Source organism: Trichosurus vulpecula, chromosome 9 (genome assembly GCF_011100635.1).
Source record: "Trichosurus vulpecula isolate mTriVul1 chromosome 9, mTriVul1.pri, whole genome shotgun sequence".
NCBI classification, from domain to species: domain Eukaryota; kingdom Metazoa; phylum Chordata; class Mammalia; order Diprotodontia; family Phalangeridae; genus Trichosurus; species Trichosurus vulpecula.
The window spans coordinates 123,130,418-123,158,183 of NC_050581.1; the positions used below are offsets into that span (position 1 = coordinate 123,130,418).

At 43.8% G+C, this 27,766-nt stretch overlaps 1 protein-coding gene across 1 annotated transcript in view; it reads left to right on the forward strand.

Moving 5' to 3' along the window:
• Nucleotides 1-27,766, forward strand: part of DNAH1 (dynein axonemal heavy chain 1) — a 162,426-nt gene that overhangs the window by 127,072 nt on the left and 7,588 nt on the right. The window contains exons 56-68 of the mRNA XM_036738850.1: nucleotides 14,744-14,911; nucleotides 15,299-15,490; nucleotides 16,463-16,594; nucleotides 17,362-17,487; nucleotides 17,808-17,927; nucleotides 19,866-20,015; nucleotides 20,553-20,713; nucleotides 22,052-22,277; nucleotides 22,387-22,582; nucleotides 22,926-23,077; nucleotides 25,952-26,148; nucleotides 26,873-27,017; nucleotides 27,481-27,639. Coding sequence (XP_036594745.1) covers nucleotides 14,744-14,911; nucleotides 15,299-15,490; nucleotides 16,463-16,594; nucleotides 17,362-17,487; nucleotides 17,808-17,927; nucleotides 19,866-20,015; nucleotides 20,553-20,713; nucleotides 22,052-22,277; nucleotides 22,387-22,582; nucleotides 22,926-23,077; nucleotides 25,952-26,148; nucleotides 26,873-27,017; nucleotides 27,481-27,639 — 2,124 coding nt within the window. The remainder of the gene's footprint in view (nucleotides 1-14,743; nucleotides 14,912-15,298; nucleotides 15,491-16,462; nucleotides 16,595-17,361; nucleotides 17,488-17,807; nucleotides 17,928-19,865; nucleotides 20,016-20,552; nucleotides 20,714-22,051; nucleotides 22,278-22,386; nucleotides 22,583-22,925; nucleotides 23,078-25,951; nucleotides 26,149-26,872; nucleotides 27,018-27,480; nucleotides 27,640-27,766) is intronic.

A 27,766-nucleotide genomic window follows, 5' to 3' on the forward strand; every position in this document is an offset into this window, starting at 1 on the left:
GTTCAATCTTCTTACCATATTCAGCTTATTAAGCAATGCCCCTTCCTCAGCTTAGAGCTGGACCATGAATACGGGGGGAGACAGACTATTATACATCAAAAAACAATCAAATAAGGCCGGTTGACTAAAAGGAGAAATACCACATTAGGAAATCTTATTTCTAATTGGATGAAAGAGATTTTCCAGGTTGTGAGGAGGAGAGCAAACAGTTTCAGTTCCCCAAATTCAGAAAAAGAATTATCCCATTCCCCTCAAGTGTCTGTAAACAGTCAAAGGAAGATGGAAACAATAACTGATCGGTGTAAGGCCAGTTTTCAGATAAGGCATGTAGGTTGCTTGAGATGTACTGAGAAAACTCCTTGCACCAAGCTTTGGATCTGAGCAGGTTTCTAGTCAGCATAACCTACATATTTGGTAAAGGTCTCTAAGCAGCAGGAAGAGGTGGTCCAGCTTTCAGCCATGCAGGGCTAGGTTCAAATAATGCGATAAGGTTTTCTCTCAATTCTCACAACTGAATAAAGTTTTCTTACAAGATAGAATTTGGACTAGACCCATAATTGAGTAGAAACTAAGCTAGCTCCAGAATCGAATCACAAGTTGGAATCGTTGTGGTTCACTCAGTTCCCACAATTAACCACCTGATGTCCTAATCCCCTCAGTTCCCTCATAGAGAAGGAAGAAAAGAGTGCCTATTCTATTGGGGGATGTAACATATGAACAGATAAAGCAGAGGACTATGCCCAAGCATGCTCCTGAGATGTCTCCGTAACATTGGCCATTGCAGGCATGTAGAACAAACAACCTCTACATAAACATGGAGATGAGAGGTGGAATGCTGAGTTTGAGGAATATGGACTCAGAGACGGGAGTGCTGTGAAATTAGGATGGAAAAGTGGGTTTTCCTAGTCTGTGCTTATACCTGTGGGTGACAGGGAAGATCAAAACACAAACTCAGAAGAAAACAACGAAGTCAAAACAGCTATATCTAAAGTCTCAAAGAAAAATATGAATTGGTCTCAGGCCATAGAATAACTCAAAAAGGATTTTAAAACTCAAGAGAGGTAGACAAAAAAAATGAGAAGAGAAATGAGAGTGGTGCAAGAAAATCATGAAAAAAAGAGATAACAGTTTGGTAAAGGAGGCACAAAAAAAATACTGAAGAAAACAATTCCTTAAAAAACAAAATAGGCCAAATGGTAAAAGGTGCACAAAAGTCCAATGAAAGGAAGAATGCCTTGAAAAGCAGAACTGGTCAAATTGGGATGGGGGGTGGGGAATGTACAAAAATTAACTGAAGAAAAAAACTCCTTAAAATAATTTCTTAAAAATCAGAACTGGGGAGGTGGAAGCTAATGGCTCTATGACTCATTAAGAATCAATCAAACGGAAACAGGGGGCGGAGCCAAGATGGCTGCTGAAAAGCAGGGACTAGTGTGAGCTCCCTGCCAAGTCCCTCCAAAAACCTATAAAAAATGCCTCTGAACCAATTCTAGAACTGCAGAGCCCACAAAATAGCAGAGGGAAGCAGGGCTCCCTCCCAGGACAGCCTGGATGGTTTCTGGGTGAGGTCTATCCCGCACGGAGCTGGGAGCTGAGCGGAGCAGAGCAGAGCAGAGCCCAGCGTGGGCTGCGCCCGGACCAACCAGACCAGGAGTCGGTGGAGTGTGCCCTAGCGCACAGAATCAGTGAGCTGCAGCAGTTACCAGACTTCTCAACCCACAAACACCAAAGACAACAGAGAAAGTTAGTGGGAAAAGCTGCGAGAGTGGAAGGAGTTTGCGGTTCGGCCACTGCCCTGGGGCAGTGGAGGTGGGGCAGCTACGGAACTATAGCTGCAGTTGCTTCTGGCCCCAGGCCCACCTGGTGGGAGGAATTAAGTGGCGGATCACAGCAGGAGTGCAGAGCCTGCTGAAGATCTAAGTCCAGTCCGGGTTGGGGGTTCTTGGGGAAGGAGGAGTGCTGGTGTGGCAGAGCTGGCACATCCCCCCAAGTGTGGAACATAGAACTCTTTAGTCTACAAGCAGTCATACCCCACTGAAAAACTCAAGGGTCAAGTTAGTTGGCTGGGAATATGGCCAGGCAGCGAAAACACACCCAGGTTCAGTCTCAGACTTTGGAATCTTACTTTGGTGACAAAGAAGACCAAAACATACAGCCAGAAGAAGTCAACAAAGTCAAAGAGGCTACAACAAAAGCCTCCAAGAAAAACACGAACTGGTCTCAGGCCATGGAAGAGCTCAAAAAAGATTTAGAAAAGCAAGGTAGAGAAGTAGAGGAAAAATTGGGAAGAGAAATGAGAAGGATGCGAGAAGACCATGAAAAACAAGTCAATGACTTGCTAAGGGAGACCCAAAAAAATGCTGAAAAATACACTGAAGAAAACAACACCTTAAAAAATAGACTAACTCAAGTGGCAAAAGAGCTCCAAAAAGCCAATGAGGAGAAGAATGCCTTGAAAGGCAGAATTAGCCAAACGGAAAAGGAGGTCCAAAAGACCACTGAAGAAAATACTACCTTAAAAATGAGATTGGAGCAAGTGGAAGCTAGTGACTTTATGAGAAATCAAGATATTATAAAACAGAACCAAAGGAATGAAAAAATGGAAGACAATGTAAAATGTCTCATTGGAAAAACCACTGACCTGGAAAATAGATCCAGGAAAGATAATTTAAAAATTATTGGACTATTTGAGCCATGATCAAAAAAAGAGCCTAGATATCATCTTTCAAGAAATTATCAAGGAGAACTGCCCTGATATTCTAGAGCCACAGGGCAAAATAGAAATTGAAAGAATCCACCAATTGCCTCCTCACATAGATCCCAAAAAGAAATCTCCTGGGAATATTGTCACCAAATTCCAGAGCTCCCAGATCAAGGAGAAAATACTGCAAGCAGCCAGAAAGAAACAATTTGAGTATTGTGGAAACACAATCAAAATAATCCAAGATCTAACAGCTTTTACATTAAGAGATTGAAGGGCTTGGACTATGATATTCCAGAGGTCAATGGAGCTAGGGTTAAAACCAAGAATCACCTACCCAGCAAAACTGAGTATCATGCTCCAAGGCAAAATATGGATTTTCAATAAAATAGAGGACTTTCAAGCTTTCTCAGTGAAAAGACCAGAGCTGAATAGAAAATTTGACTTTCAAACACAAGAATCAAGAGAAGCATGAAAAGGTAATCAAGAAAAAGAACAAGAAAAAGAAATTGCAAGAGACTTACTAAAGTTGAACTGTTTTGTTTACATTCCTACATGGAAAGATGATGTGTATGATTCATGAGACCTCAGTATTAGGGTAGCTGAAGGGAATATGCATATATATATGTACGTATATATATGTATATGTAAGTGTGTATGTATGTATATAAGTATGTGTATATATATAGAGAGAGAGAGCAGGCACAGGGTGAGTTGAAGATGAAGGGAAGATATCTAAAATAAATAAAATAAAATTAAGGGATGAGAGAGGAATATATTGAGAGAGGGAGACAGGGCGGGATAGAATGGGGCAAATTATCTTGCATAAAAGTGGCAAGAAAAAGCAGTTCTGTAGGAAGGGAAGTCAGGTGAGGGGGAATGAGTGAATCTTGCTCTCATCAGATTTGACCTGAGGAGGGAATACCATACATACTCAATTGGGTAACTTACCCCACAGGAAAAAAGGAGGAAGAAGATAAAAAACGGGGGGATGATAGAAGGGAGGGCAGATGGGGGTGGAGGTAATCAAAAACAAACACTTTGGAAAGGGGACAGGGTCAAGGGAGAAAATTCAATAAAGGGGGATAGGTTAGGAAGGAGCAAAATATAGTTAGTCTTTCACAACATGAGTATTGTGGAAGGATTATACATAATGATACGCATGTGGCCTATGTTGAATTGCTTGCCTTCTTAGGGAGGGTGGGTGGGAAGGGAAGAGGGGAGAGAATTTGGAACTCAAAGTTTTAAAAACAGATGTTTGAGAACAAAAAAAAAGTTTTTGCCTGCAACTAGAAAATAAGATACACAGGCAATGGGGCATAGAAATTTATCTTGCCCTACAAGAAAGAAAGGGAAAAGGGGATGGGAGGAGAGTGGGGTGACAGAAGGGAGGGCTGACTGGGGAACAGGGCAACCAGAATATATGCCGTCTTGGAGTGGGGGGGAGGGTAGAAATGGGGAGAAAATTGGTAATTCAAACTCTTGTGAAAATCAATGCTGAAAACTAAATATATTAAATAATAATAATAATAAAAAAGAATCAATCAAACAAGAAGGCACTAGTAGACTGAGAGGGACAGGAGAGCTGGGCATTTGGAATGGCACCAGACCACACCAACTGGGAACATCAGAGGAACCCAGCCAGCATGCCCATCTGGAAGAGCACTGGGCAGGCCAGACACAGGAACAGAAGCAGGCCCAGGGTGGAAGTACCAGCTGTGGCAGTGATCGAGCACCAAGCCTCTCAGCCCAGGATGGGGGTCTGTCAGAGCTATGGGAGACACCAGCGCAGAGCCTGTGGCTGTGGGAGCAGCTACTCCAGAGGCCTCCAGCCCATAGCCTAAAGGTTTGAAACTTGCCTTCTTGAAATTCCAGGAGCCATAATGGCCAGTTAAATCTGCTCTCCCTCCCTCACCCAGAGAATACTACCTCAGGAGAAACAGAGGAGTCAGAAGTGGGGCTGAGGGCCCTTCTTGTGGAGGTGGAAGGAGACTAGTGCTGGAAGAGAGGTGTCCCAGCAGACATTTTGCCTTTGCACAGCCAGGGGAAGTGGCAGACACCAGCACAGACAGCAGCTGAGACCATCCGTGCTATAGAGGAGTCCCGGGGAAGAGGAGACTTCCAGCAGCCAGACCATCCCTCCCCCACACCTCATGAAACCAGAGGCCATAGCACACAAAACCAGTGAGCAGGCCCAGAGATTCCAACACAAGAAGCTTGAGACAGAGCCCCCTGAGCCCCAGAAGCACAGATCCACTTTAGAAGCCAGGAGGAAAAAAAAACCACCATGAAAAAGCACACCAAAAAGCCAAAGACCATTGAATCCTATTATGGAGACAGGGAAGATCGAAATACCAATTCAGAAGAGGACAGCATGGATACTATACCCACATTTAAACCTCAAAAGGGAATGTGAACTGGTCTCTAGCCCAAAAAGCATTCCTGGAAGAACTCAAGGAGGACTTTAAAAAACCAAATTAGGTAAAAGAAAAAATGGGAAAAAAATTCACTGATGAAAACAAATCTTTAAAAAGTAAAATTAGTGAAATGGTTGAGGAGATTCAGAATGTAAATGGAGAAAAATATCTCATTGAAAAGTAAAATCAACCAAATGGAAAAGGAGATAGAGAAACTAAAGGAAGAAAACAATACATTAAAAATTAGAATTGGGCAAATAGAAGCTAATGACTCTATGAGACATCGAGAATCAGTCAAACAAAATCTAAAGAATGAAAAGCAAAAGAAAAGATGAAATATGTGATTGGAAAAACAACTGACCTGGAAAATAGATCCAGGAGAGACAATCTAAGAATTACTGGTCTACCGGAAAGCCACGATGGAAAAAAAAAAAAAAGCCTGGACAGTATCTTCCAAGAAATCAGCAAGGATAACTTCTCTGTGATCCTAGAACCAGAGGTCAAAATAGTCATCGAAAGAATCCACCGATCACCCCTTGAAAAACATTCCAAATTGCAAACCCCAAGAAATATTATAGCCAAATTTCAGAATTATCAGGTCAAGGAGAAAATACTGTAAGCAGCCAGAAAGAAACAATTCAAGTATCATGGAACTACAATCAGGATCATGCAGGGTCTTTCAGCTTCTACATTAAATGACAGGAGAAATTGGAATATGATATTCTATAAGGCAAAGGAGCTTGGACTACAACCAAGGATCAACTACCCAGAAAAACTGAGCATAATTTTCCAGGCAAGGAGATGGACATTCAATGAAATAAGGGAATTCCAGATCTTACTGATGAAAAGGCCAGAGCTCACTGGAAAATTTGATCTTCAAATACAAAACTCAAGAGAGACATAAAAAGATAAACAGGAAAAAAGCCCTTGCTCATCAATAAGGCAAATTAGCTACATTCCTATATATATATATATATATATATATATATATATATATATATATATATATATATATGTCAATATTGAGAATAGTACAGTTATTATGACAATTGAAAGGGATATACATAGACCGTGGCTGTCAGTACAAAATAACTGATATAAGGATAAAAAACATAATCAAGAGATATAAAGGGATGGCTCTGGGAGAAGAGGTAAGGAGGTAGAAGAAAAGGGTAAATTATGTCACATGAAGAGGCACAAAAACATATTATAGTAGAAGGAAAGAAGGGAGGGCGAAGAGCAGTACTTGAGCTTTACTCTCATCGGATTTGGTTCGAGAAGGGAGTAACATACTCTGATAAGTATAGAAATCAAACTTGTCCTACAGGCAGTAGGAGGGGAAAGGGGAAAGAAAAGAGAGGGGGGTAGTCAGAAGGGAGGAAAGAAGTAGCAAGGGGAGAAAGATAAGGGAGTGGAATCAAGAGGGAGGGTAAACTGAGGAAGGCAGCAGTCAAAAACAAAACTGTTGAGTAGAAGGGAGAAGGGAGAAATGAAAGCATAAATGGGGGGAAATAAGATGGAGAAGAAGACACAGATAGTAATTATAACTGTGAATGTGGATGGGATGAACTCTCCTGTAAAGCGGAAGTGGATAGCAGAATGGATTAAAAACCTAATCCTACAATATGTTGTTTACAAGAAACATATTTGAAACAAGGGGATACACACAGGGTAAAGGTAAAAGGCTGGAGTAGAATATATTGTGGTTCAGCTAAAGTAAAAAAAAAAAAACAGGGGTAGCAATCCTAATCTCAGATAAAGCAAAAGCAAAGATAGATCTCATTAAAAGAGATAAGGGAGGAAACTATATCCTGCTAAAAGGCACCATAGACAGTGAAGCAATATCATTATTTAACATATATGCACCAAGTGGTACAGCATGCAGATTCTTAGAAGAGAAGTTAAGGGAGTTACAGGAAGAAATAGACAGCAAAACTATACTAGTGGGGGACCTCAACCTCCCCCTCTCTGAACTTGATAAATCTAACCTCAAAATAAACAAGAAAGAAGTTAAGGAGGTGAATAGAATTTTAGAAAAGGCAGATATGATAGACCTCTGGAAAAAACTGAATGGAGATAAAAAGGAATATATTTTTTATCAGCAGTACATGGCGCAAACTCAAAAATTGACCATGTGGTAGGGTCTATAAATCTCACAATCCAGTGCAGAAAGGCAGAAGTAGTCAAAGCATCCTTTTCAGATCATGATGCAATAAAAATTATTTGTAATAAAGGACCATGAAAAAATAAGCTAAAAATTAATTGGAAACTAAATAATCTAATCCTAAAGAATGAGTGGGCCAAAGAACAAATCATAGAAACAATTAATAACTTCATTCTAGAGAATGATAATAATGAGACAACATGCCAAAACCTATGGGATGCAGCAAAAGCAGTTCTTAGGGGAAGTTTTATATCTCTAAATGCTCACATGAATAAAATAGAGAAAAAGGAGATCAATGAATTGGGCGTGCAACTGGAAAAGCTAGAAAAAGAACAAATTGAAAATCCCCAATTAAATACCAAATTAGAAATACTGAAAATCAAAGGAGAGATTAATAAAATTGAAATCAAGAAAACTATTAAATTAATAAATCAAACTAAGAACTGGTTTTATGAAAAAACCAATAAAATTGATTAACTTTTAGTCAATTTGATTTAAAAAAAGAAAGAAGAAAACCAGATTACCAGTATCAAAAATGAAAAGGGTGAATTTATCTCCAATGAAGAGGAAATTAAAACAATAATTAGGAATTATTTTGCCCAATTGTATGCCCATAAATTTGACAACCTTAGGGAAATGGATGAATATTTGCAAAAATATAAATTGCCCAGGTTAGCAGAAGAGGAAGTAAAATACCTAAATAACCCCATTTCAGAAAAAGAAATTGAGCAAGCCATCAATGAACTTCCTAGGAATAAATCTCTGGGGCCAGATGGTTTTACATGTGAATTTTACCAAACATTTAAAGAACAATTAATTCCTATACTTTATAGACTATTTGGGAAAATAAGTGAAGAAGGAGTCCTACCAAATTCTTCTTATGACACAAATATGGTACTAATACCCAAACCAGGAAGAGTCAAAACAGAAAGAAAATTATAGACCAATTTACCTAATGAATATTGATGCAAAAATTTTTAATAAAATATTAGCAAAAAGATTGCAGCAACTTATCACAAGAATAATACACTATGACCAGGTAGGATTTATTCCAGGAATGCAAGGCTGGTTCAGTATTAGGAACACTATCAGCATAATTGATCATATCAACAACAAAACTAGCAGAAGCCATATGATCATCTCAATAGATGCAGAAAAAGCCTTTGACAAAATACAACACCCATTCCTATTAAAAACACTAGAAAGCATAGGAATAAATGGAGCCTTCCTTAAAATTATAAATAGCATTTACCTAAAACCATCAGCAGCATTATATGTAATGGGGACAAGCTAGATGCATTCCCAATAAGATCAGGGGTGAAACAAGGATGTCCATTATCATCCCTATTATTCAATTTGGTACTAGAAATGTTAGCTGTAGCAATAAGAGAAGAAAAAGAAATTGAAAGAAGTAGAATAGGCAAAGAAGAAACTAAATTATCACTTTATGCAGATGATATGATGATTTACTTAGAGAGTTCTAGAGAATCAAGTAAAAAACTTGAAATAATAAACAACTTTAGCAGAATTGCAAGATATAAAATAAACCCACATAAATCCTCAGCATTCCTATACATCACTAACAAAGCCCAACAGCAAGAGATAGAAAGAGAAATTCTATTTAAAGTTACTATAGACACTGTAAAATATCTGGGAGTCTACCTGCCAAGACAAACCCAGGCCCTATATGAACATAGTTACAAAACACTTTTCACACAAATAAAGTCAGATCTAAATAAATGGAAAACCATCAGTTGCTCATGGTTAGGCCAAGCTAATATAATAAAAATGACAATTTTACCTATATTAATTTACTTATTCAGTGCCATACCAATCGAACTACCAAAAATTATTTTACAGAGCTGGATAAAATAATAAGAAAATTCATCTGGAAGAACAAAAGGTCCAGAATATCTAGGGAATTAATGAAAAGAAATGCTACGGAAGGTGGCCTAGCCATACCAGATATTAAACTGTACTATAAAGCAGCAGTCATCAAAACTGGCTAAGAAACAGAGTAGTGGATCAGTAGAATAGGTTAGGTACACAAGATGCAGTAGTCAACGACTATAGCAATCTACTCCTTGATAAACCCAAAGAATCCAGTTTCTGGGCTAAGAATTCACTATTTCATAAAAACTGCTGGAACAATTGGAAAATGGTAGGGCAGAAACTGGGCATAGACCAATATCTTACACCGTATACCAAAATAAAGTCAAAATGGATTCATGATTTAGGAATAAAGGCTGATACTATAAGCAGTTTGGGAGAGCAAGGAATAGGTTACCTATCAGATTTATGGGAAAGGAGAGAATTCATGACACAACAAGAGATAGAGCATATTACAAAATGCAAAATGGATAATTTTGATTATGTTAAATTGAAAAGTTTTTGTATAAAAAAATCCAATGCAACAAAGATTAGGAGGGAAGCAGAAAATTGGGAGAAAATCTTTACAACTAATGTTTCTGATAAAGGTCTCATATCTAAAATATACAGGGAACTGTATTTGAGAAATGGTCAAAGGATATGAACAGGCAGTTTTCAGAGGAAGAAATTAAAGATATCTATAGGCATATGAAAAAATGCTCTAAATCACTACTGATCAGAGAAATGCAAATCAAAACAACTCTTAGGTACCACATCTGTCCTGTCAGATTGGCTAATATGACAAAACAGGAAAATGATAAATGCTGGAGAGGATGTGGGAAACTTGAACACTGTTACATTGTGGGAGGAGTTGTGAACTGATCCAGCCATTCTGGAGAGCAATTTGAAACTATACCTAAAGGGCTATAAAAATGTGCATAGTCTTTGACCCAGCAATACCACTTCTAGGGCTTTATCCCAAAGAGGTCACGCAAGTGGGAAAGGGACCCATGTGTATAAAAATATTTATATCAGCTCTTTTGTGGTAGCAAAGAATTGGAAATCAAGGGGATGCCCATCAATTGGGGAATGGCTAAACAAGTTGTGGTATATGAATGTAATGGAATACTATTGTACTATAAGAAATGGGGAAGATACGGACTTCATAATAACCTGGAAAGACCTACATGATATGATGCTGAGTGAGCGGAGTAGAACCAGGAGAACATTGTACACAACCACAGATATATTGATTCTATGATGACTAACTTTGATAGACTTGGCTCTTCTCAGCAATCCAAGGTTCAAAGGCAACTCCAAAGGACTCATGATTGAAAGAGCTAGCTACACCCAGAGAAAGAACTATGGAGTCTGAATGCAGATTTAGGCAAACTATTTGCTCTCTTTTTTTTTTCTCTTTTTGTTTTAGTTTTGTTTCTTCTCTCTCATGATTCATTTCATTGGTCATAATTCTTATTTACAACTTGACTATTGTGTAAATAAGTTTAATGCAAAGTTATATGTAGAAGATATATTGGATTCCATCCTGTCTTTGGGGGGAGAGGGGAAGAAAATCTGGAACGCAAAAACATGCGGAACTGAGTGCTGTAAACTAAAAATAAAAAATCTTAATTAAAAAAAGAATCAATCAAACAAAATCAAAAGAATGAAAAAATAGAAGACTATGTGAAATATCTCATTGGAAAAACAACTGAACTAGAAAATAGATCCAGGAGAGATAATTTAAGAATTATTTGACTACCTGAAAGCCATGCTCAAAAAAAGAGCCTAGACATCATCTTTCAAGAAATTATCCAGGAAAACTGCCCTGATGTTCTAGAACCAGAAGGTAAGATAGAAATTAAAAGAATCCATTGATCACCTCCTGAAAGAGATCCTAAAATGAAAACTCCCAGGAATATAATAGCCAAATTCTAAAACTCCCACATCAAAGAGTAAATATTGCAAGCAGCCAAAAAGAAACAATTCAAGTGTTGTGGAGTCACAGTCAGGATTACAAAAGATTTAGTAGTTTCTCTATTAAAGGATTACAGGGTTTGGAATTTGATATTCCAGAGGGCAAAAGAGTTAGGGTTACAGCCAAGAATCACCTACCTAGCAAAACTGAGTATGATCCTTCAAGGGAAAAAATAAACTTTCAATGAAATAGAGGACATTCAAGCATTCCTGATGAAAAGACCAAAGCTGAATAGGAAATTTGGCTTTCAGATATAAGCCTCAAGAGAAGCATAAAAAGGTAAATAGGATAGAGAAATCATAAAGGATTCAATAAGGTTAAACTGTTTGTATTCCTACATGAGAAAATGATATTTTTAACTCCTAAAACTCTCATTATTAAGGCAGTTAGAAGGAGTATACATAGAGAGAAGGGATAAATATGATGGGATAATAATCTAAAAAAATAAGGGTTGAGAAAGAGGAATGCACTGGGACGAGAGGAAAGGGAGAAGTAGAATGGGGTAAATTATCTGACATGAGGTGTGAAAGAGCTTTTACAGTGGAGAAGAGGTGGGGAGGGTCAGAGCATGTGAACCTTACTCTCATCAGAATTGGCCCAAAGAGGGAATAATATATACCCTCAGTTGGGTATGGAAATCTGTCTTACCATACAGGAAAGTAGGAGGGAAAGGGGATAAGAGAAGGTGGAGGGGAGGGTGCCTGACAGAAGGGAAGGTGGATCAGAGGAGGAAAAAGAAGCAGAACTTTTGAGAATGGACAGGGTGAAGGGAAAGAGTGAGTAGGATAAATGGGGAAAATAGGATAGAGGGAAATATATAGTTGATAATCATAACTGGAAAAAATTTCTAGCAAGATTCTCTGATAAAGACCTCATTTCTCAAGTATATAGAGAACTAAGTCAAATTTGTAGAAATAAGAGCCATTCCTTAATTAACAAATGGTCAAAGGATATGAACAGGCAGTTTCTAGAAGATGTAATCAAAACTACCTAGAGTCATATGAAAAAATGCTCTAAATCACAATTGATTAGAGAAATGTAAATTAAAATAACTCTGGGCTACCACACCACAATTGGCAGAAATATGACAGAAAATGATTGCTTTCAGATTGGCTATATGACAGAAAAGGAAAATGGCAAATGTTGGAGGGGATGTGGGAAAATTGAGACACTAATGCATTGTTAGTGAAGTAGTATACTGATTCAAGCCTTTCTATAAAGCAATTTAGAAGTATGTCTAAAGGACTAGAAAACCATGTATACCCTTTGACCAAGCAAAGAGATAAAAAAGAAAAAGACCTATATGTATGAAAATATTTATAGCAACTCTTTTAGTGGTGACAAAAAAATTGGAAATTGAGGGGATGCCTATCAAATGGGAAATGGCTGAACAAGTGGTGATTTATGATTGTGATGGGATATTGTTGTGCTATAAGAAATGACATACAGGATACTCTTAGAAAAACCTGGAAAGACTTACATGAACTGATACAAAATGAAATGAGCAGAACCAGGAGAACACTGTATACAGTAACAGGAATATTGTATAATGTGAATAACTTCACTATTCTCAGCAATGCAATGATCCAAGACAATTCTGAAGGACTTATGATGAAAAATGCTATCCATCTCCATAGAAGGAACTGATGGAGTCTGAACACAGATCAAAGCACACTTTTCCTTTATTTTTCTTGGTTTTTTTGTCTGTGTTTTCTCTCACAACATGACTAACATGGAAATATGTTTTGCATGTTTCCACATTATAACCTATATTAAATTGCTTGACTTTTCATTTTGGGGGGGTGTGAGTGGGGAAGAAAGGGAGGGAGAGAATTAAAACTGAAACCCCAAAATGTTAAAACTTGTTTTCATATGTAATTGGGGGAAAATTAAATATTAAATTTTTAAAAATGCTTTGATGGATCCAAAGTGCTCCTTCCTGTGGAGCTGAAATCTGCTGCTATGTACCTGTCCCATACTCATTGGTCCCAGTTCTATTTTCTGGGGCTAAGCAGAACAAATCTAATCCCTTTTCCCACTCAACATCCTTTTAGTTTTTTGAAGACAATGATCTAATCTCCTTTTCTCCATGTTAAACATTCCCAGTTTCTTCAGCTGTTCCTTGTGACATGGTTCCAGGTCCCCTCCCCAACCTTTTCTGTATAATGAGAAAAGAGGACTTGATTAGTTAAAATTCATGTCGTAGGGACTAGTTTATTCTGTGTAAGGAGGGACGCCTGTATTGAGCAGTCTCCCAGGTATAGTCTGCAGACCGTTGTTCTCAGTACGACATGGCAAGTGAAGATTACAGAAACAGGTCTTTTGTTGGGAGAGTTTGGAAGAATGAGAAGATCTTTGTGAATGCCTAGGGTGAAATTGATGATGGGAGAGTATTCATCTTTTCACAGGTTACGAATTTGTGAATGGCTTCCTAGCCTGACTAGGTCTTGGTGACCATCAACAACTGGCTAACGGTCAGTCAGCTAGCATTTATTAGGAGCCTACTATGTGTCAGGCACTATGCTAAGGCACTGCAGATGCTAGGTGGCACAGCGGATAGGGTGCTAGGCCTAGAGCCAGAGAGACCTGAGATCAGACAGAGGCCAGCTGTATGACCCTGGGCTAGTAGCTTAACCTCTGCTTATCTTAGTTTTCTCATCTGTAAAATGGGGATAATAATAGCACCTACTTCCTGGGGCTGTTGTGAGGATCAAGTGAGTTAATGATTGTGAAGCACACAGTACGGTGCCAGGCCCGCAGTAGGCACTATACAAATATTAGCTATTATGATAACTATTATTGAGCTGTGGTACAGATCTTCCAAACCTGATAGTGAGGTGAAGCCCCAGAACTAGAGGGAAGCCCAGTGGAGGTCATGAAGTCCAAGTAACATCTAAACATACGATATCTCCTGCAAGAAGTCATTCTGTCTCTGCTTGAGGACTTTCTAGAACGGGAAACTCACTACTCCTTGAAGCAGCTTGTATGACTTTGAGGCATCTCTGGTTGTTCATATCAGGTTAACATTCATCTGCTTCTGTTTCTGTCAACAGAACATCACAAGAGCCTTTCTCTTCTTCCTGAGGCCAGTCCTGAATGGCCGACCAACTTTTCAGTACTACTGCTCCTTGTATACTATGTTATCTGTAAATTTCCTCTTTTTCCTGGATAAACCGATATCCACGATTGAAAATTTAAAAATGTGAATGGCAGAGCAAGAGAAAAATAATTGAAGGTAGTAGTAATTTTGAGGGAAAGAGCCTAGACGTACTGGGTGAGAGTCACATCACTAAGAAGGCTGTCATCACTTCTGACTTGACAGGTCAGAGCTTTAAGCCAAAGATAAATATCTCCCATTACTAACCTCAATCCGTATTCCTTTACTCAGGGTATCTATCCCTAACCACCATGCACATGTGCATAAACCTCCTAGGTCCCCTTCTAACAGATAGTCCAAGAAAGAGAAAGAGCTGGGGGTGAGGCAGGGACCACTGCCCAGTCAGCCCCAAGCTCCATGAGGTTACCAGAACCAAGAGCTTTCTTCCAAAATCTTCTTCTAGGTTCTTCTCTTTGGTTCACTTGCTGATCCTTATCCCCATGCCCTCTGATTTCAGGACAACATTGCTGACTCTGTGATTAAAGCCATCCAGCCCTACATTGACAATGATGAATTTCAGCCCGCAGCCATTGCCAAAGTGTCCAAGGCATGCACGTCTATCTGCCAGTGGGTGCGAGCCATGCACAAATACCACTTTGTGGCTAAGGCTGTGGAGCCAAAGAGGGTGAGCAGGGGAAAGGGAAGATAGAGAACAGAACTTGTAGATGGTGGCCATCTGTGAGTGGAAAGGGCTGTCCAGCCCATGTGGCCAGCCTCTCCAAACCCTCCTTGTTCTCCCAGCTGGTGCTGTTTCAGAGAAGCTTAAAACAGCATAGTTGAAAGGGGTCCTTTTTGATTGTCCAGGCCAACCCTTTCTTTGTACAGCTTGTGAAACTGAGAGCCAGAAGGGGGGACATTTGCCCAAGGTCACACAGCTAACCCGTGCCAGCACAGGCACAAGAACCCAGATTTCCTGATTCCCAGCCCAGGGTTCTTTCTTCTGATTTTTCCTGGCTGTTAGCAAAGGTCATACACGCTCAGATTTACTCCATTTCACTCTGCTCCCCCTCAGCAAGCCCTGCGTGAGGCCCAGGAAGACCTGGACGCGACTCAGAAGGTCCTGGATATTGCAAAAAGTCAGCTTCGAGAAGTGGAGGATGGCATCTTCACCCTCCAGACCAAGTACCGAGACTGCATTGCCAAGAAGGAAGAGCTGGAGATGAAGTGTGAGCTGTGTGAGCAAAGGATGGGCCGTGCTGACAAGGTAAGGGGCTACATCCTGTCCTCATCACCTCATGAGCCTCAGGACAGCTTTAGGGAGCCCAGACTGGAGAGGATGGTCATGGGCCAGGCCATTATTCAGGTTTGGGGCTAGAACAAAATGAGACCTTTGTAGACCATTAAATGGTCAACAAAAGGAGAATCATTTAGCCATACCCTGGAAAGGATATTCAGAGAGAAAACAGCATTCCTTTAGGCAGGCAGAACACTGCCCCCCGCCCCGCCCCCCAGTCTCCCCTTGAAATACTTGTGATGAGAAGAGGATGTGGACCTGGGCATTGGTTCCTTGTGGGCCGTTGTCCTGTGAGACTTGATTGGGAGCAGCTGCCCTTCCCCCCAAATTAGCCCAGCCCTAGTTGCTGTTACTCCTACTCCATATGTAGTTTTCCTTCTTTTCTACCCTACTCAGCCCCAGGTACAATATTCTTTCCTTCTGGATACTTCTTAATTTCTTTGCCTCATTGTATTTATTAATTAGCCCTCTTTGGATTACTCTTTTTTCCCCGTTTTCTCTTAGTTTTCTTATATTTCATTCCTTTTCCCTTCTTTTGTTTGTTGCTTTATTTTATTTGATGCATTTTTTTGGTGACTGTAGGAAGCAGGGCTTAGTTTTGGCCTTAGTTTTAGTTCACTATCTTGCCATACCTTACTGGCCTCACTTTCACTCAGCTCCTAGTTCTAATCTGCCTTCAAACTAGATTTATCCTACCCATGCCCTTCCTGTACCCTCTGTCAGCTGTTGGTCTGTCCCTGTAGCAAAGTTCCGCCCCCTTTATTCTCAGGGGCCCATGTGCAGTGGTGGCAGAGAGAGCAGTCATCTTTCCTAAGGGGCATCAAGGCATTTGCCCAGTGGAGATCTTCAGGGCAGCCTGTGGAGAATGAGGAGCAGTGCCCTGCACTCTAGGACATAACATCACGATCTTGTATGTAACCCACTTGGCCTCCTTTCCCCCAGCTGATCAATGGACTGGCTGATGAAAAGGTGCGCTGGCAAGAGACGGTTACAAATCTGGATTACCTGATTAACAATATCTATGGTGACATCCTGATGGCAGCTGGCTTTGTGGCCTACCTTGGTCCCTTCACGGTAAGGAAGACCAGGAAACTAGCCTCTGCTCAGACCATCTTCCGCATCCCAGGCCTGACTCTTGCAAGCTATCTAACTAAAACACAACCCAGACCTGACCCAGGCCCTTGCCCACCCCGCCTGCTGATGTATGACAGAGAGAGAATAACCTCTTTGAGACATTCTAGGAAGAGACAACCTTTAAGTGTGCTTCAAGTAGTTTTCCAGATATCAAACCAATCCCCAGCCTGTTCTGCCTTCCAGTCTTACCTGGATCACTGAGTAAGTGGTGTTGTTTGAGGTCACTACCATTTATCTGTGTCTGATCTCCCACAGTGTGGAGGATCAGCCGATTAGAATGCTATCCACCACTCCAAGCCTTGCTGCCTGCAAGGATGGACCATGAGTGGGAATCCCAGATGACTCCAGGGTCATCAGACATCCCCAGCTCTGGTGGGCTCTAAACCTGTGACAGATATTGTCCTGGCCTTTCAAGGACACTGAATCCCCCTCACTCTTTTGGACTCAGGGTAAACATGACCCTTTGCAGTTCCTCTACCTCCGAGCAAGATCTTAGCAAGCTCTCTTGGATGAGCCCCTCTCTTAGGTCTCACAGAAAGATACTGGAAGGTTGAGCCTTCCTGGGTTGCTGTTAGGAGCATATTTAAATCATCACCCCTAGAGAATTCTCTGTTGAGCCCCTGGGCATTATTCCATGAAGAATGCTAGGTATCGTTGCTCCAGTCCTGTCACATGGGTGCAGGTCTGAAGTCTCTGTCTCTTGGCAGGGGCAGTACCGAATATCACTGTGTGAACTGTGGTTAGAGCAGCTCTCAAGATTTGAGGTGCCACACACTAAGGAACCAACCCTGATTGGGACACTGGGGAATCCAGTGAAGATTCGGTCGTGGCAGGTATGGCCAGAATGGACCCTGCAGCACCCTGAGGGCTGGCCCAGCTAGAGATGCCTTCCATACAAGGCTGGGCAGCCTGCAGTGGGTGCCATAAGCACATTTTGAGCAGAGGAGTGATTGAATTGTGATCACATACAAACATGTATGTGTCTATGATCACATGGGCACAGAGACATGCTTTTCCTACAGGACCCTGCAGGGTATTTGGGAGACCAGTCTGGGAAGGGTCATGAGCAGCTACATGGTCTTGTGCAGGGTTTGGTGGCTGGGGATTGCCCAGTGTAGCAAAGTCACAGACACCAAGCTGATCTTGCTCCCAGATTGCAGGCCTCCCCAATGACACCCTGTCTGTGGAGAATGGTGTCATCACACAATATTCTCAGCGCTGGACCCATTTCATTGACCCTCAAGGACAGGCCAACAAGTGGATCAAGAACCTGGTAAGTAAGGCCCAGTTCCTGTCACTTAGAGACAAAGGAGAAGGACAGCCTTCTAGGGAGCACCCTGTTCTCTTAGCTTAACTATTCTATTCTCTTCTCTCTTTATTTTGAACTCCACATTGACTCCTGCCCAATTCCCCCATCCCCATCCCCATCCCTACCCCCACCCCCATTAGTAAAAAGAGAAAAATAAAATCTGTTACAAACATATATCACCAAATGAAACAAATTCCTACCTTGGTCATGTAAAAAAAATACGTTTCAGTCTGTACTGAGTCTATCACTTCTGTATGAGGAGGTAGATTAGCACGTTTCATTATGAGCCATCTGAAATTGTGGTTGGTCAGTGTGTCGATCAATTTGTTCTCCTGATTCTGCTCACTTCACTTTGCATCAGTTCATATAAGTCTTCCCATGTTTCTCTGAAACCATTCCCTTAATTTTTTATAGCACCATAGTATTCCCTCACAGTCATATATCATAACTTGTTCAGCCATTCTCCAGTTGATGGGCATCCCTTTAGTTTCCAATTCTTTACCACCATGAAAAAAGCTACTATAAATATTTTAGTGCATATGGGCCCTTTTTCTCTTCCTTTGATCTTTTTGGGGTATAGACCTAGTAGTGAGGTCACTGGGTCAAAGAGTATGCACAGTTTAAAGGCTTTTTTTTTTTTTTTTGGCATACTTCTAGATTGCTTTCCAGAATGACTGGACCAGTTCACAGTTCTACCAACAGTGTATTAATGTACCTATTTCTCCAAAGCCCCTCCAGCATTTGTCATTTTCCTTTTTTCTGAACTTCGCCAATTTGATGGCTATGAGGTGGTACCTTAGAGTGATTCTAATTAGCATTTCTCTAATGATTAGTGATTGAGAGCATTTTTTCTTTTTTGGTTTGGCCATTGATAGCTTGGCTTGCTTCCTCTGAAAATCATAGATGGCTTTTTTTTCACTGAGGTTGGTTCCTCGAGGCTGGAGGAGCATAGCCAAGGCTGTGATCATGTGACCTGAGACTTTATTACAGTTTCAAGGTTGAATTCCTCTTAGCTGGCCTTGCACAGGACATCAGCAAAAAGGAGAGTTAGGAATTCTTGGAAGCTGGACACAGTGGCCCTGTCTCTGGTGGGAAAGCTGAAGGAAACTGAGTCTGGGGGAAAGGTGACATGTGAATATGGGACTGTCATGCAGATAGTTCATGGGGCTAATGAGGATTTGGGACTTCCCTGCTAATTTGAAGGGCGGTAACTCAACTGCTGTCAACCCTCTCACGTTTGTCTGGACATCCCATTGGCACTGGCCTCAGGCTCTCCTAGATTAGCTCCTTGAGTACACAGCTTATCCTCAGCGTTGGAGTGTAAGCTCTTCAAAGGCAGGGGCAGACTTTTTTCATCTCCATGTCTTTTGCCCTGTGGGTAGGGACAGGGAGAGTGATTTCAGTGGTATAGAGAATTCCCAGGTGAGGAAACTCGCTCCACCAATGCAGGTCAGCACCTTCTCTACCACTTCTAGTCTCAGGAAGTTACCTAGAGCCCCAAGGTGAAGTGACTTGCCCTGGGTCACATAGCTTCCAGGCAGGACTTGAACCCAGGACTTCCTGTCCTTTAAGCCAGCCCTCTGTGCGCTTACATTTATACAATTCAAATCGCACATAGTTCTCTCCTGAGCTGGTGATTCTTGGGCCTCCTCCTCCTTTCCTTCTCCCCAGAAGTCTTTGCAGCCCTCAGCATTCTAGAAACAGGAGTCTTTTCTTGCATCAGTGTGCTCCCTCCTGTGTGCCTCTTAAAAGCTTGAGAAACGTTTATTGGATGAAATTCTCCTCCATCAAAGAGGCCAGACCAGAGGAAAGGGGACTGCTCACCCCAGGCTGGCACTTCCCCCTACGTCACAGTCACATTCAAGGCCGTTCTTTGGCTTGAACTTCCCTCTTGTGTCTCAGGAAAAGGATAATGGTTTGGATGTATTTAAGCTGAGTGACCGGGACTTCCTGCGCAGCCTGGAAAATGCCATCCGTTTTGGAAAGCCATGTCTGTTGGAGAATGTCGGGGAAGAGCTCGACCCAGCTCTGGAACCTGTGCTCCTGAAGCAGGTAACACGTTGGCTCCAGTTCTCCATCAGGTAGGCTGCTTAGTTCATAAGCACTCACAAAAGGGCTCAGCACTGGGGGTGTAAAGCACAGGCAAAAAACAGGCCCTGTCCACAAGGAACTTCTATTCTGATGGGAGAGACAGTATGTAAATCCCATGGTGCACAAGATAATCTGGTACGGGAAGGCACCAGGAGCTGGAGGGATTGGGACAGGCTCATGCAGAAGGGAAAATCTGAGCAGCTGTGTCCTGGGGAGGGGTGGGGTAAACAGAAGAAAGGATCCGATGCAGAACCATTGGGGGGGGGGAGCTTGAGGGGTGTGTGTGTGTGTGTGTGTGTGTGTGTGTGTGTGTGTGTGTGTAGGCGGGGGACCTAGCTAGTTTGAGAGCGCTTCTAGTAATGACCTTTCACTTCCCCTGACATGGCAGAGTCCCAGAGCCCTGCCCTCAGCCAGGGATGAATCCATGAGGCAGAGTCTGTCATCTCCCTCCATCTTCTAATTGGATCCTCTCTATCCCCACCCCCTTTTCTGTCTCAGACATACAGGCAGCAGGGCAACCTTGTTCTGAAGCTTGGGGACAGTGTCATCCCTTATCACGAAGACTTCAGGATGTACATCACCACCAAGTTGCCCAATCCCCACTACACGCCTGAGATCTCTACCAAGCTCACACTCATCAATTTCACCCTCTCGCCCAGGTGAGCAGCAGGGAGCCTGCGGAGCCTTCATCTCATGGAGCTGCGGAAGGAGAAACTCTCTAGGGCCAGTCCTCTCCCTGGCTTCCTTTCTTTCTCCTGGGCACTGTCCTTGGCCGTTTGGTCAGACCTCCAGGCCTGGGTGCTGAGTGTGCCAGTGTCTGGTCTCTGATCCCAGCAGCCCTGCATCCCCCGGGGCAGAACCTGGACGAGGTGTGTGGGTCCCTTCTGTCAGGTTTAGAAATCACACCTCCATGGGGTTTCTGCCCCACAGGGGAAGCTTTGTGCTTTCCCTTTGATATGATCAGCCTGATCTACCAGAAAATCCAGCTCCCATTTGTGTGTGTGTGTGTGTGTGTGTGTGCGCGTGTGTGTGTTAAAAAATACCTGTGTTTATAAAAAGCATTAAAAGTGCCACTCGTGCTCCGTGGGTGGGGGTGTCCCAACTTGGGAGATACCTACCCTCCTTGTCTGTCATCACTCTTGCCAAGCAGGCTGTCACCTAGTAATCTGTGCTTCATCAGGCTCAGTTGGCCCTCTCCCTTAGCATGTATGTGGCCCAGGGAGATAAACCGTCAAGTTTCTCTACATGCCAGCTGTTGTTTCTAATATCACCCTCACTTAGGCCCTCACCCCTTAGTATAAAAGCTTCCTTCTCTTTGCTTTCCCTGCCTCCAGTGGAGGCCCCACTCCACTCCATCACGCCTGTCCTCTCAGACAGCTGCAGTGGCTAACAACAGAATAATTTTCAAACACCTTAGCTCAAGGCTCTCCTCAGCCTAACTCCATCCCTACTTTGGCAAGCTTATTCCCCTCTACTCTCTAGCATGTAACAGCCAGGCCAAAATCTCAAGTGTTTCAGGTATATGGTATGTTCGGTCCAATCCTGGTGCTTTGCCTCTGTTCCCCTCATTAGGGGTACCCTCTTCTCTCCTTTCTGACTAGTCTCAACCCCCTCCTTTCCCATTGCCAGACCATGAGCCACGTCCACTAGGAAGGCTTCCCTGGCCCCATTGCCTTTAGGGTCTGGGGCACGAAAGCTCAACAGTCATGAGTGCGCTGTTTATATTGTTGCTCATCGTTTCATATGAGTAGGTCTTGTTCCTCTAGCTAGGGGCCTGGGCCCCCCAAATGCAGAAACTGTTTCTTATTCTCTTTGCCTCCTGCAGTCCTGGCCCAGGCTGGTCACATGCTGAGTAGCAGAAACGACCAGTTATTTGATTAGAAGTTATTTAGGGCCCATGAGACAGATGGGTCTCTGATGAGGTTTGACATGGCCCAAGCCTTGGCTGCCAGGGGTGAGGAAAGACCCACTCTTACAAGTCTGGTCCTTCTCTGCAGTGGCCTGGAGGATCAGCTCCTGGGCCAGGTGGTAGCTGAGGAACGGCCTGACCTAGAGGATGCCAAGAACCAGCTGATTGTGAGCAATGCAAAGATGAGGCAGGAGCTGAAGGACATTGAGGACCAGATCCTCTACCGGCTTAGCTCCTCAGAGGGGAACCCTGTTGATGACGAGGAACTCATAAAGGTTCTGGAAGCTTCTAAGATGAAGGCTGGGGAAATCCAGGTTGGTGTCTGTGCCCATTCCCTTCCTCTGCTCCCCCTCCCCCAGCTGCCATACATATGAGTTCTGGAGCCAGGTCTGAGCTCATCTCTTCTTCCTTTGCCTGAGCCAGGCCAAGGTGAGGATTGCCGAGCAGACAGAGAAGGACATTGACCTCACCCGCATGGAATATGTCCCAGTGGCTGTCCGCACTCAGATCCTCTTCTTCTGTGTATCTGACCTTTCCAACGTGGACCCCATGTACCAGTACTCCTTGGAGTGGTTCCTCAACATCTTCCTCTCTGGCATCTCCAACTCAGAGAGGGCAGGTACCTCCTGGGCTCTGCCCCCTGGTTGTCCTCCTGAGCTTCAGAGCTCAGCTATCACTCTTGGGATCAGGTGGGAGGCCCTGATTCCCTAACCCTAGCCCTCCCCTGCCCTTGAGGAGGTGGGATGGGGTTGCCTGCATCTGCCCTCAGGTAACTCAGAAACACCCAAGTATTTAGTCCCTTGCCTACCTCAGGAGAGTCCTACAGGATCCTACCCTGATCTCCCTTGCCCAGCAGACACTGGGGAGGCTGGATCAAGGAAGGAGGTGGGGGTGCTGGCCTGGCCTGGCGAGGGGCCTGCAGTTCACTTGTACTCACCCCTCCTGGGGTGTGTCCTGTGCAGACACCTTGAAAAAGCGGATTTCAAACATCAACCAGTACTTGACCTTCAGCCTCTACAGTAATGTCTGCCGCAGCCTCTTTGAGAAACACAAGCTCATGTTTGCCTTTCTCCTATGTGTACGGATCATGATGAATGAAGGGAAGATTGACCTAGTGAGTGAGGGATCAATCAGAGGCCAGCCTAGCCCCATCACATCCTCACTTTCTGTTCCCACCTCTCTCCTTCCCATCTGTCGCTCCAGCCTTCTGGGTCAACTAAAGGGCCTGGGAGTTGAGCTGTGGCCATGAAAGCCTCGTAATGCTTGTTGAAGTGGACCACTTGTGGGCAGTGACAAGACCAGGGGAGGGACAGGTCCCTGTGTGCAACCAAAGTGGAGTGGAGATGACCTGAGGTAGCCTGCAATCTGAGATCCCTGTTAGTTCCAACTCCTATAATACAAAAGCCGGTCCCTGGTCCCAAGGGGTTTATGGTCTAGTTGGGGAGGTAGACATGAAGAGCTGACACAGACTACCTGATTATGTGAATTAAGTGCTATTGTTGAGGGGGGAAAAACCAGGGATTCAGGAATCCCAAAACTAAAGTTCCCAGGACTGGAGTTCCCAATTGAGGGGGACTGCCTCTCAAAGACCCGAGTACTGGAGAGAGTCGGGCCGTCTGGAATGAATTCATGATCTCAAGCATTCTTTAAGTCAAGGTGGCAAAGATTTATTATGCTTTACAGAGGGCAAGAGTTTTTAGGGAAGCTGAAACCTTAGAGGGGTGCAGGGAAAGCTTAAATATGAGATTTAGGGGTGAAACATGTCAATTAGATGTTTTGGGGTGCAATTAGGGAGTAGTTAAGGGGTGGTCAGTTCTTAAAGGAACATGCACTTTTGCATCTACTATGCAGGAGTATTACCCAGAATTCACTAGGAAATAGCCCAAGGCAGGGCTACTAGGGGGTATGGTTTTGATTGTGAACTGTCACTAAGTTAACTAGAGGTCAGGGCTGACTAGGCATATCTAGGTGGCTTTCATCAAATGTTAGACAAAGTAAATGTAAGAGAGTATACATTTGACTATATCTAGGATACATATCAGTAAGGTCACTAAGTAGTGAATATGGTCATGACCCAGTGAACAGCCAATTATCAGTACACAGGGAGTCAGTCACAGCTGCCTACTGTGAAAGGAGCAGAGATAAGTGTGTTGCTGGGGCATGCTGCCCTTGAGCTAGAGACAGTATTTTGAGGCTAGGGAGAGATGTGATTTTAGAACTGAATGTGGTTTTGGAATTGGGGTTCAGGCACAGGTACCCAAGCAGAGGCTGTTAGAATTAGGGTATTAGGGTCCAAGCACAAGCACCCCATCACTATTTAATATCTTTGAAAATAGATAAGGGGAAGGGTGATTTCACTGGTGGTGGGAGCTCCCAGGTGGGGAAATTCCTTCCATTACAACCTGGCTCCTTCTCTGCACCTTGCAGTCTTAAAGAGTGGTCTAGATGCTGCACCTTGCAGTCTTAAAGAGTGGTCTAGATGCAATACTTCTTAAAATGCATGGGGTCATGACAAATTTGGCAACAGTAAAAGGTTTCTGAATGTGCAGTGACCAAAAGTTAATTAAAAATCAAACCTATAATGAATCTGAGGTGTTTCTAGCATTATGCCACTTCACTGCAGCCTTGGTTCTAAACACACAGCATGTGCACTTTGCTCTGTGCATGCCCTCAGGCCATGAAACGCCAAAGAATACTGCCAAAACATAAAAAGGGGTCCTAAGTGGAAAAAGTTTAAGAAGCCCTGGCCCAGAGAGTGGCTGTGCATGCTCTAGTTAAGTGACTTGCCCAGGGACCCAAAGAGTATATGTGTCAGAGACAAGACTTCAACTCAGGTCTTCCTGTGACCAACACCAGCTCTCTATCCACTACACAGAACTGTTTCTCCCAGATAAACGTATTCTGAAAAATATTCAGGTCTGATCTAGTCCAGAACTGTGATTACATTAGTGTAGAGAATTTCTAGTGGGGAAATCCCACTCACCTGATGTAGATCAGAAGCATGTCTTTCTCAGACTCACCTGCCTCAGATGTGGCAAGTCTGAGTGGTTTGCCTATGGCCACACAGCCGGTGAGTGACAGGGGCATGAATCCAAGCCCAGCTTCCTGATTCCTGGGCTTGCTCTTGGTGCGCTACTCCAGGGGTTGGCAGACTCAGATTAGGGCTTCCAGGACAAATCTGGTTCCTTGCCTGTTTTGATTTGGCCTCCCAAGCTAAGAACAGTTTTTATGTTTTTAAATTCAACTTTATTTAAGTACAACTGAGAAAGAGATTTATTTTAAATAAAGGTGTACTTAAGGTTATATCTTAAAATAGAAAAAGCCATTCTTGGTTCTTTCTTAGTTGTGTTTAAATAAAGTTTTTTTTAAAGTATTTTAAAATGTAAACACTCTTGTTAACTTGGTGCTGTAAAAAAAATCAGACCAGAGGTGACTTGGCCCTCACTGCACTAAGCCACCACTGAAGCATAAGCACACAAAATGGAGTCATTATGGCTGCACTCAAGTATTATTTGAACCAAATTTTAGGGGAAAGTGTGGTTTTTGTCTGTACCAAGATGGTAGGCTGAGGACAGGGCTTGGAGGACCTTGAATGTTGAAACAAAGGGAGAGTTTTTACTTTCTTCACTGTACAGAATGGATTAGAGAGAAAGGTGACCCCAGGGGCAGTGTGGGGTAGTGAAAGACTCTTGAACTTGACATCAAAAGACCTGGGTTCAAAACCTTGCCCTTCCACTCCACTTAGCTGACCATGGGCAATTCATGTCTCTTCTCCCAGGCCTTGTGTCTCTCCTCTGTAAGAGTTGGGGGGTTGACTTTAAGGTTCTCTTTAGCTCTGTTTGTTGTGATCCTAAGTCTCACTGGAGGAATTTCTAGGAGGAAGGGAGACTGGTTAGTAGAGTGCTACAAAAAGCCCACAGCCATGTGATGGTGGGAAGAAGAGGCGTCGGGCGATGGGCCCCTAATGCTGGCTTGCTCTCACCCCTAGGGGGAGTGGCGTTATCTTCTCTCAGGGGGCTCTATTAAGGATGTCATTGAGAACCCGGCGGTGGACTGGCTCTCAGACAGGGCATGGCGGGACATACTGGCCCTCACCAACCTTCCCAAGTTCTCCACCTTGGCAGAGGACTTTGTTATTCACCTGGATGACTTCCGTAGGATCTTTGACAGCCCGGAGCCCCACCGGTGAGTACCACTGAGCCACCGGGCCTGAGCCCCGGCCTTCTTCTGGCACCAGGCCAGCCACTCCTCTGCAGGCTGGCTGTGCCAGGGAGCTAAGGGAGCAACTGAGAACCCACAACTAGGTCCTGCAAGCCCTGTGCCTCTGGGCCCCAAAAGGCTTTAGGAAAGGTATAGCAGTAACTTGAAGGATGTGTACTACGGGTAACTTGGGGTGGTCTCTGAGCTCCCTTCAGTATCACCTACATGCAGTACCTCAGGGGGAGAGAACCACCCTTTTCTCTTCCCACCCCAACTCCCTCCAGCCATGGGGATACTCAGAGAATACATTCAGCAGAATGTGGCAGTTCTGCCAGCCCAGGGCTAGGTCAGGCAGCCTTGCTTCTTGCACATCTGTTTGGTATTTTAGACTCCCCAAAGCATTTTCCTATTCATTCTTTAATCCTCACAGCAACCTGGAAGAGAAGCAAAACAATGGTTATTCTCCTTTTTGAGAGATGGAGAAACTGAGGCACAGAAGCACAGTGACTTGCCCAAGGTTACATAGCAAGTCACTGACTAGGCTGGGACCCAAATCCAGGTTTCTGACTCCCACATGCCACATTGATTTGCTCCAATGGGGGCCCTCTCTGCCTGGCCACATCCTGCCCCTGCTGGGGTCTTTGCACTGAGGGCCCAAGGCCTGCGGGGCTGCCCCATGAAGACGGTGGATGGTATCTCTTGTTTTCAGGGAGCCCCTGCCAGGCATGTGGGAAGAGCATTTAGACCAGTTTCAGAAGCTGCTGATTCTGCGCTGCCTCCGAGGTGACAAGGTCACTAATGCCATGCAGGACTTTGTGGCCATCAACCTGGAGCCGCGCTTCATTGAACCGCAGGTAGGCTTCAGGGTCAAGCAGGCTTCCCTACCTCCCTACCTGCCCAGACACCTCTGCCCCCGGGTGCCTCCTCCCTGCATTCCCCTCTGGGATCCAAGTCTTGGATGAGACTACTTTCTTACTTGGGGGACTGACCTAGCCTAGGATCACTAGCTGAGGGTACCCGGTCAGACCTGGAGCCCAGGTCCTCCTACTAGACCATCCTAGATGCCTCTCTTCCCTTCTCCCCACCCCAGGAGTTCAATCTCAGGCTGGCAGAGCCATCAGGGTAAGAGGCCCCAAGAGGCAGAGCTGCTCGGAGATGGCACAGCAGCAGCATCTAGGCCACTTTCCACCCCAAGCCAGCTGTCCTGGGCCTGCTGAACCCTGTCAGAGTGGGACCTCTAGGCAAGCAGAATCCCTAGAGACAGCCTGGAACAGCTCCTGCTCAGCCTCTGGGGTCAACTCTTGCCTTGGTTTACAGACAGCCAACCTCTTTGCCGTGTTCAAAGATTCGAATTCCACTACCCCGCTGATATTTGTGTTGTCCCCGGGGACAGACCCCGCTGCTGACCTCTACAAGTTTGCTGAGGAGATGAAGTTCTCCAAGAAGCTCACAGCCATTTCCCTGGGTCAGGGACAGGTACTTTCCAAGTCTAGACAGTCAATGCCTATGCCCTTCAGCACTCTGTTCCTTTGTGACATGAGGTCGGGCCCCAAGGCTAAGTCAGGGTGGTGGGGAAGGGCAGGGAGGGCTCGATGGGGCTGCC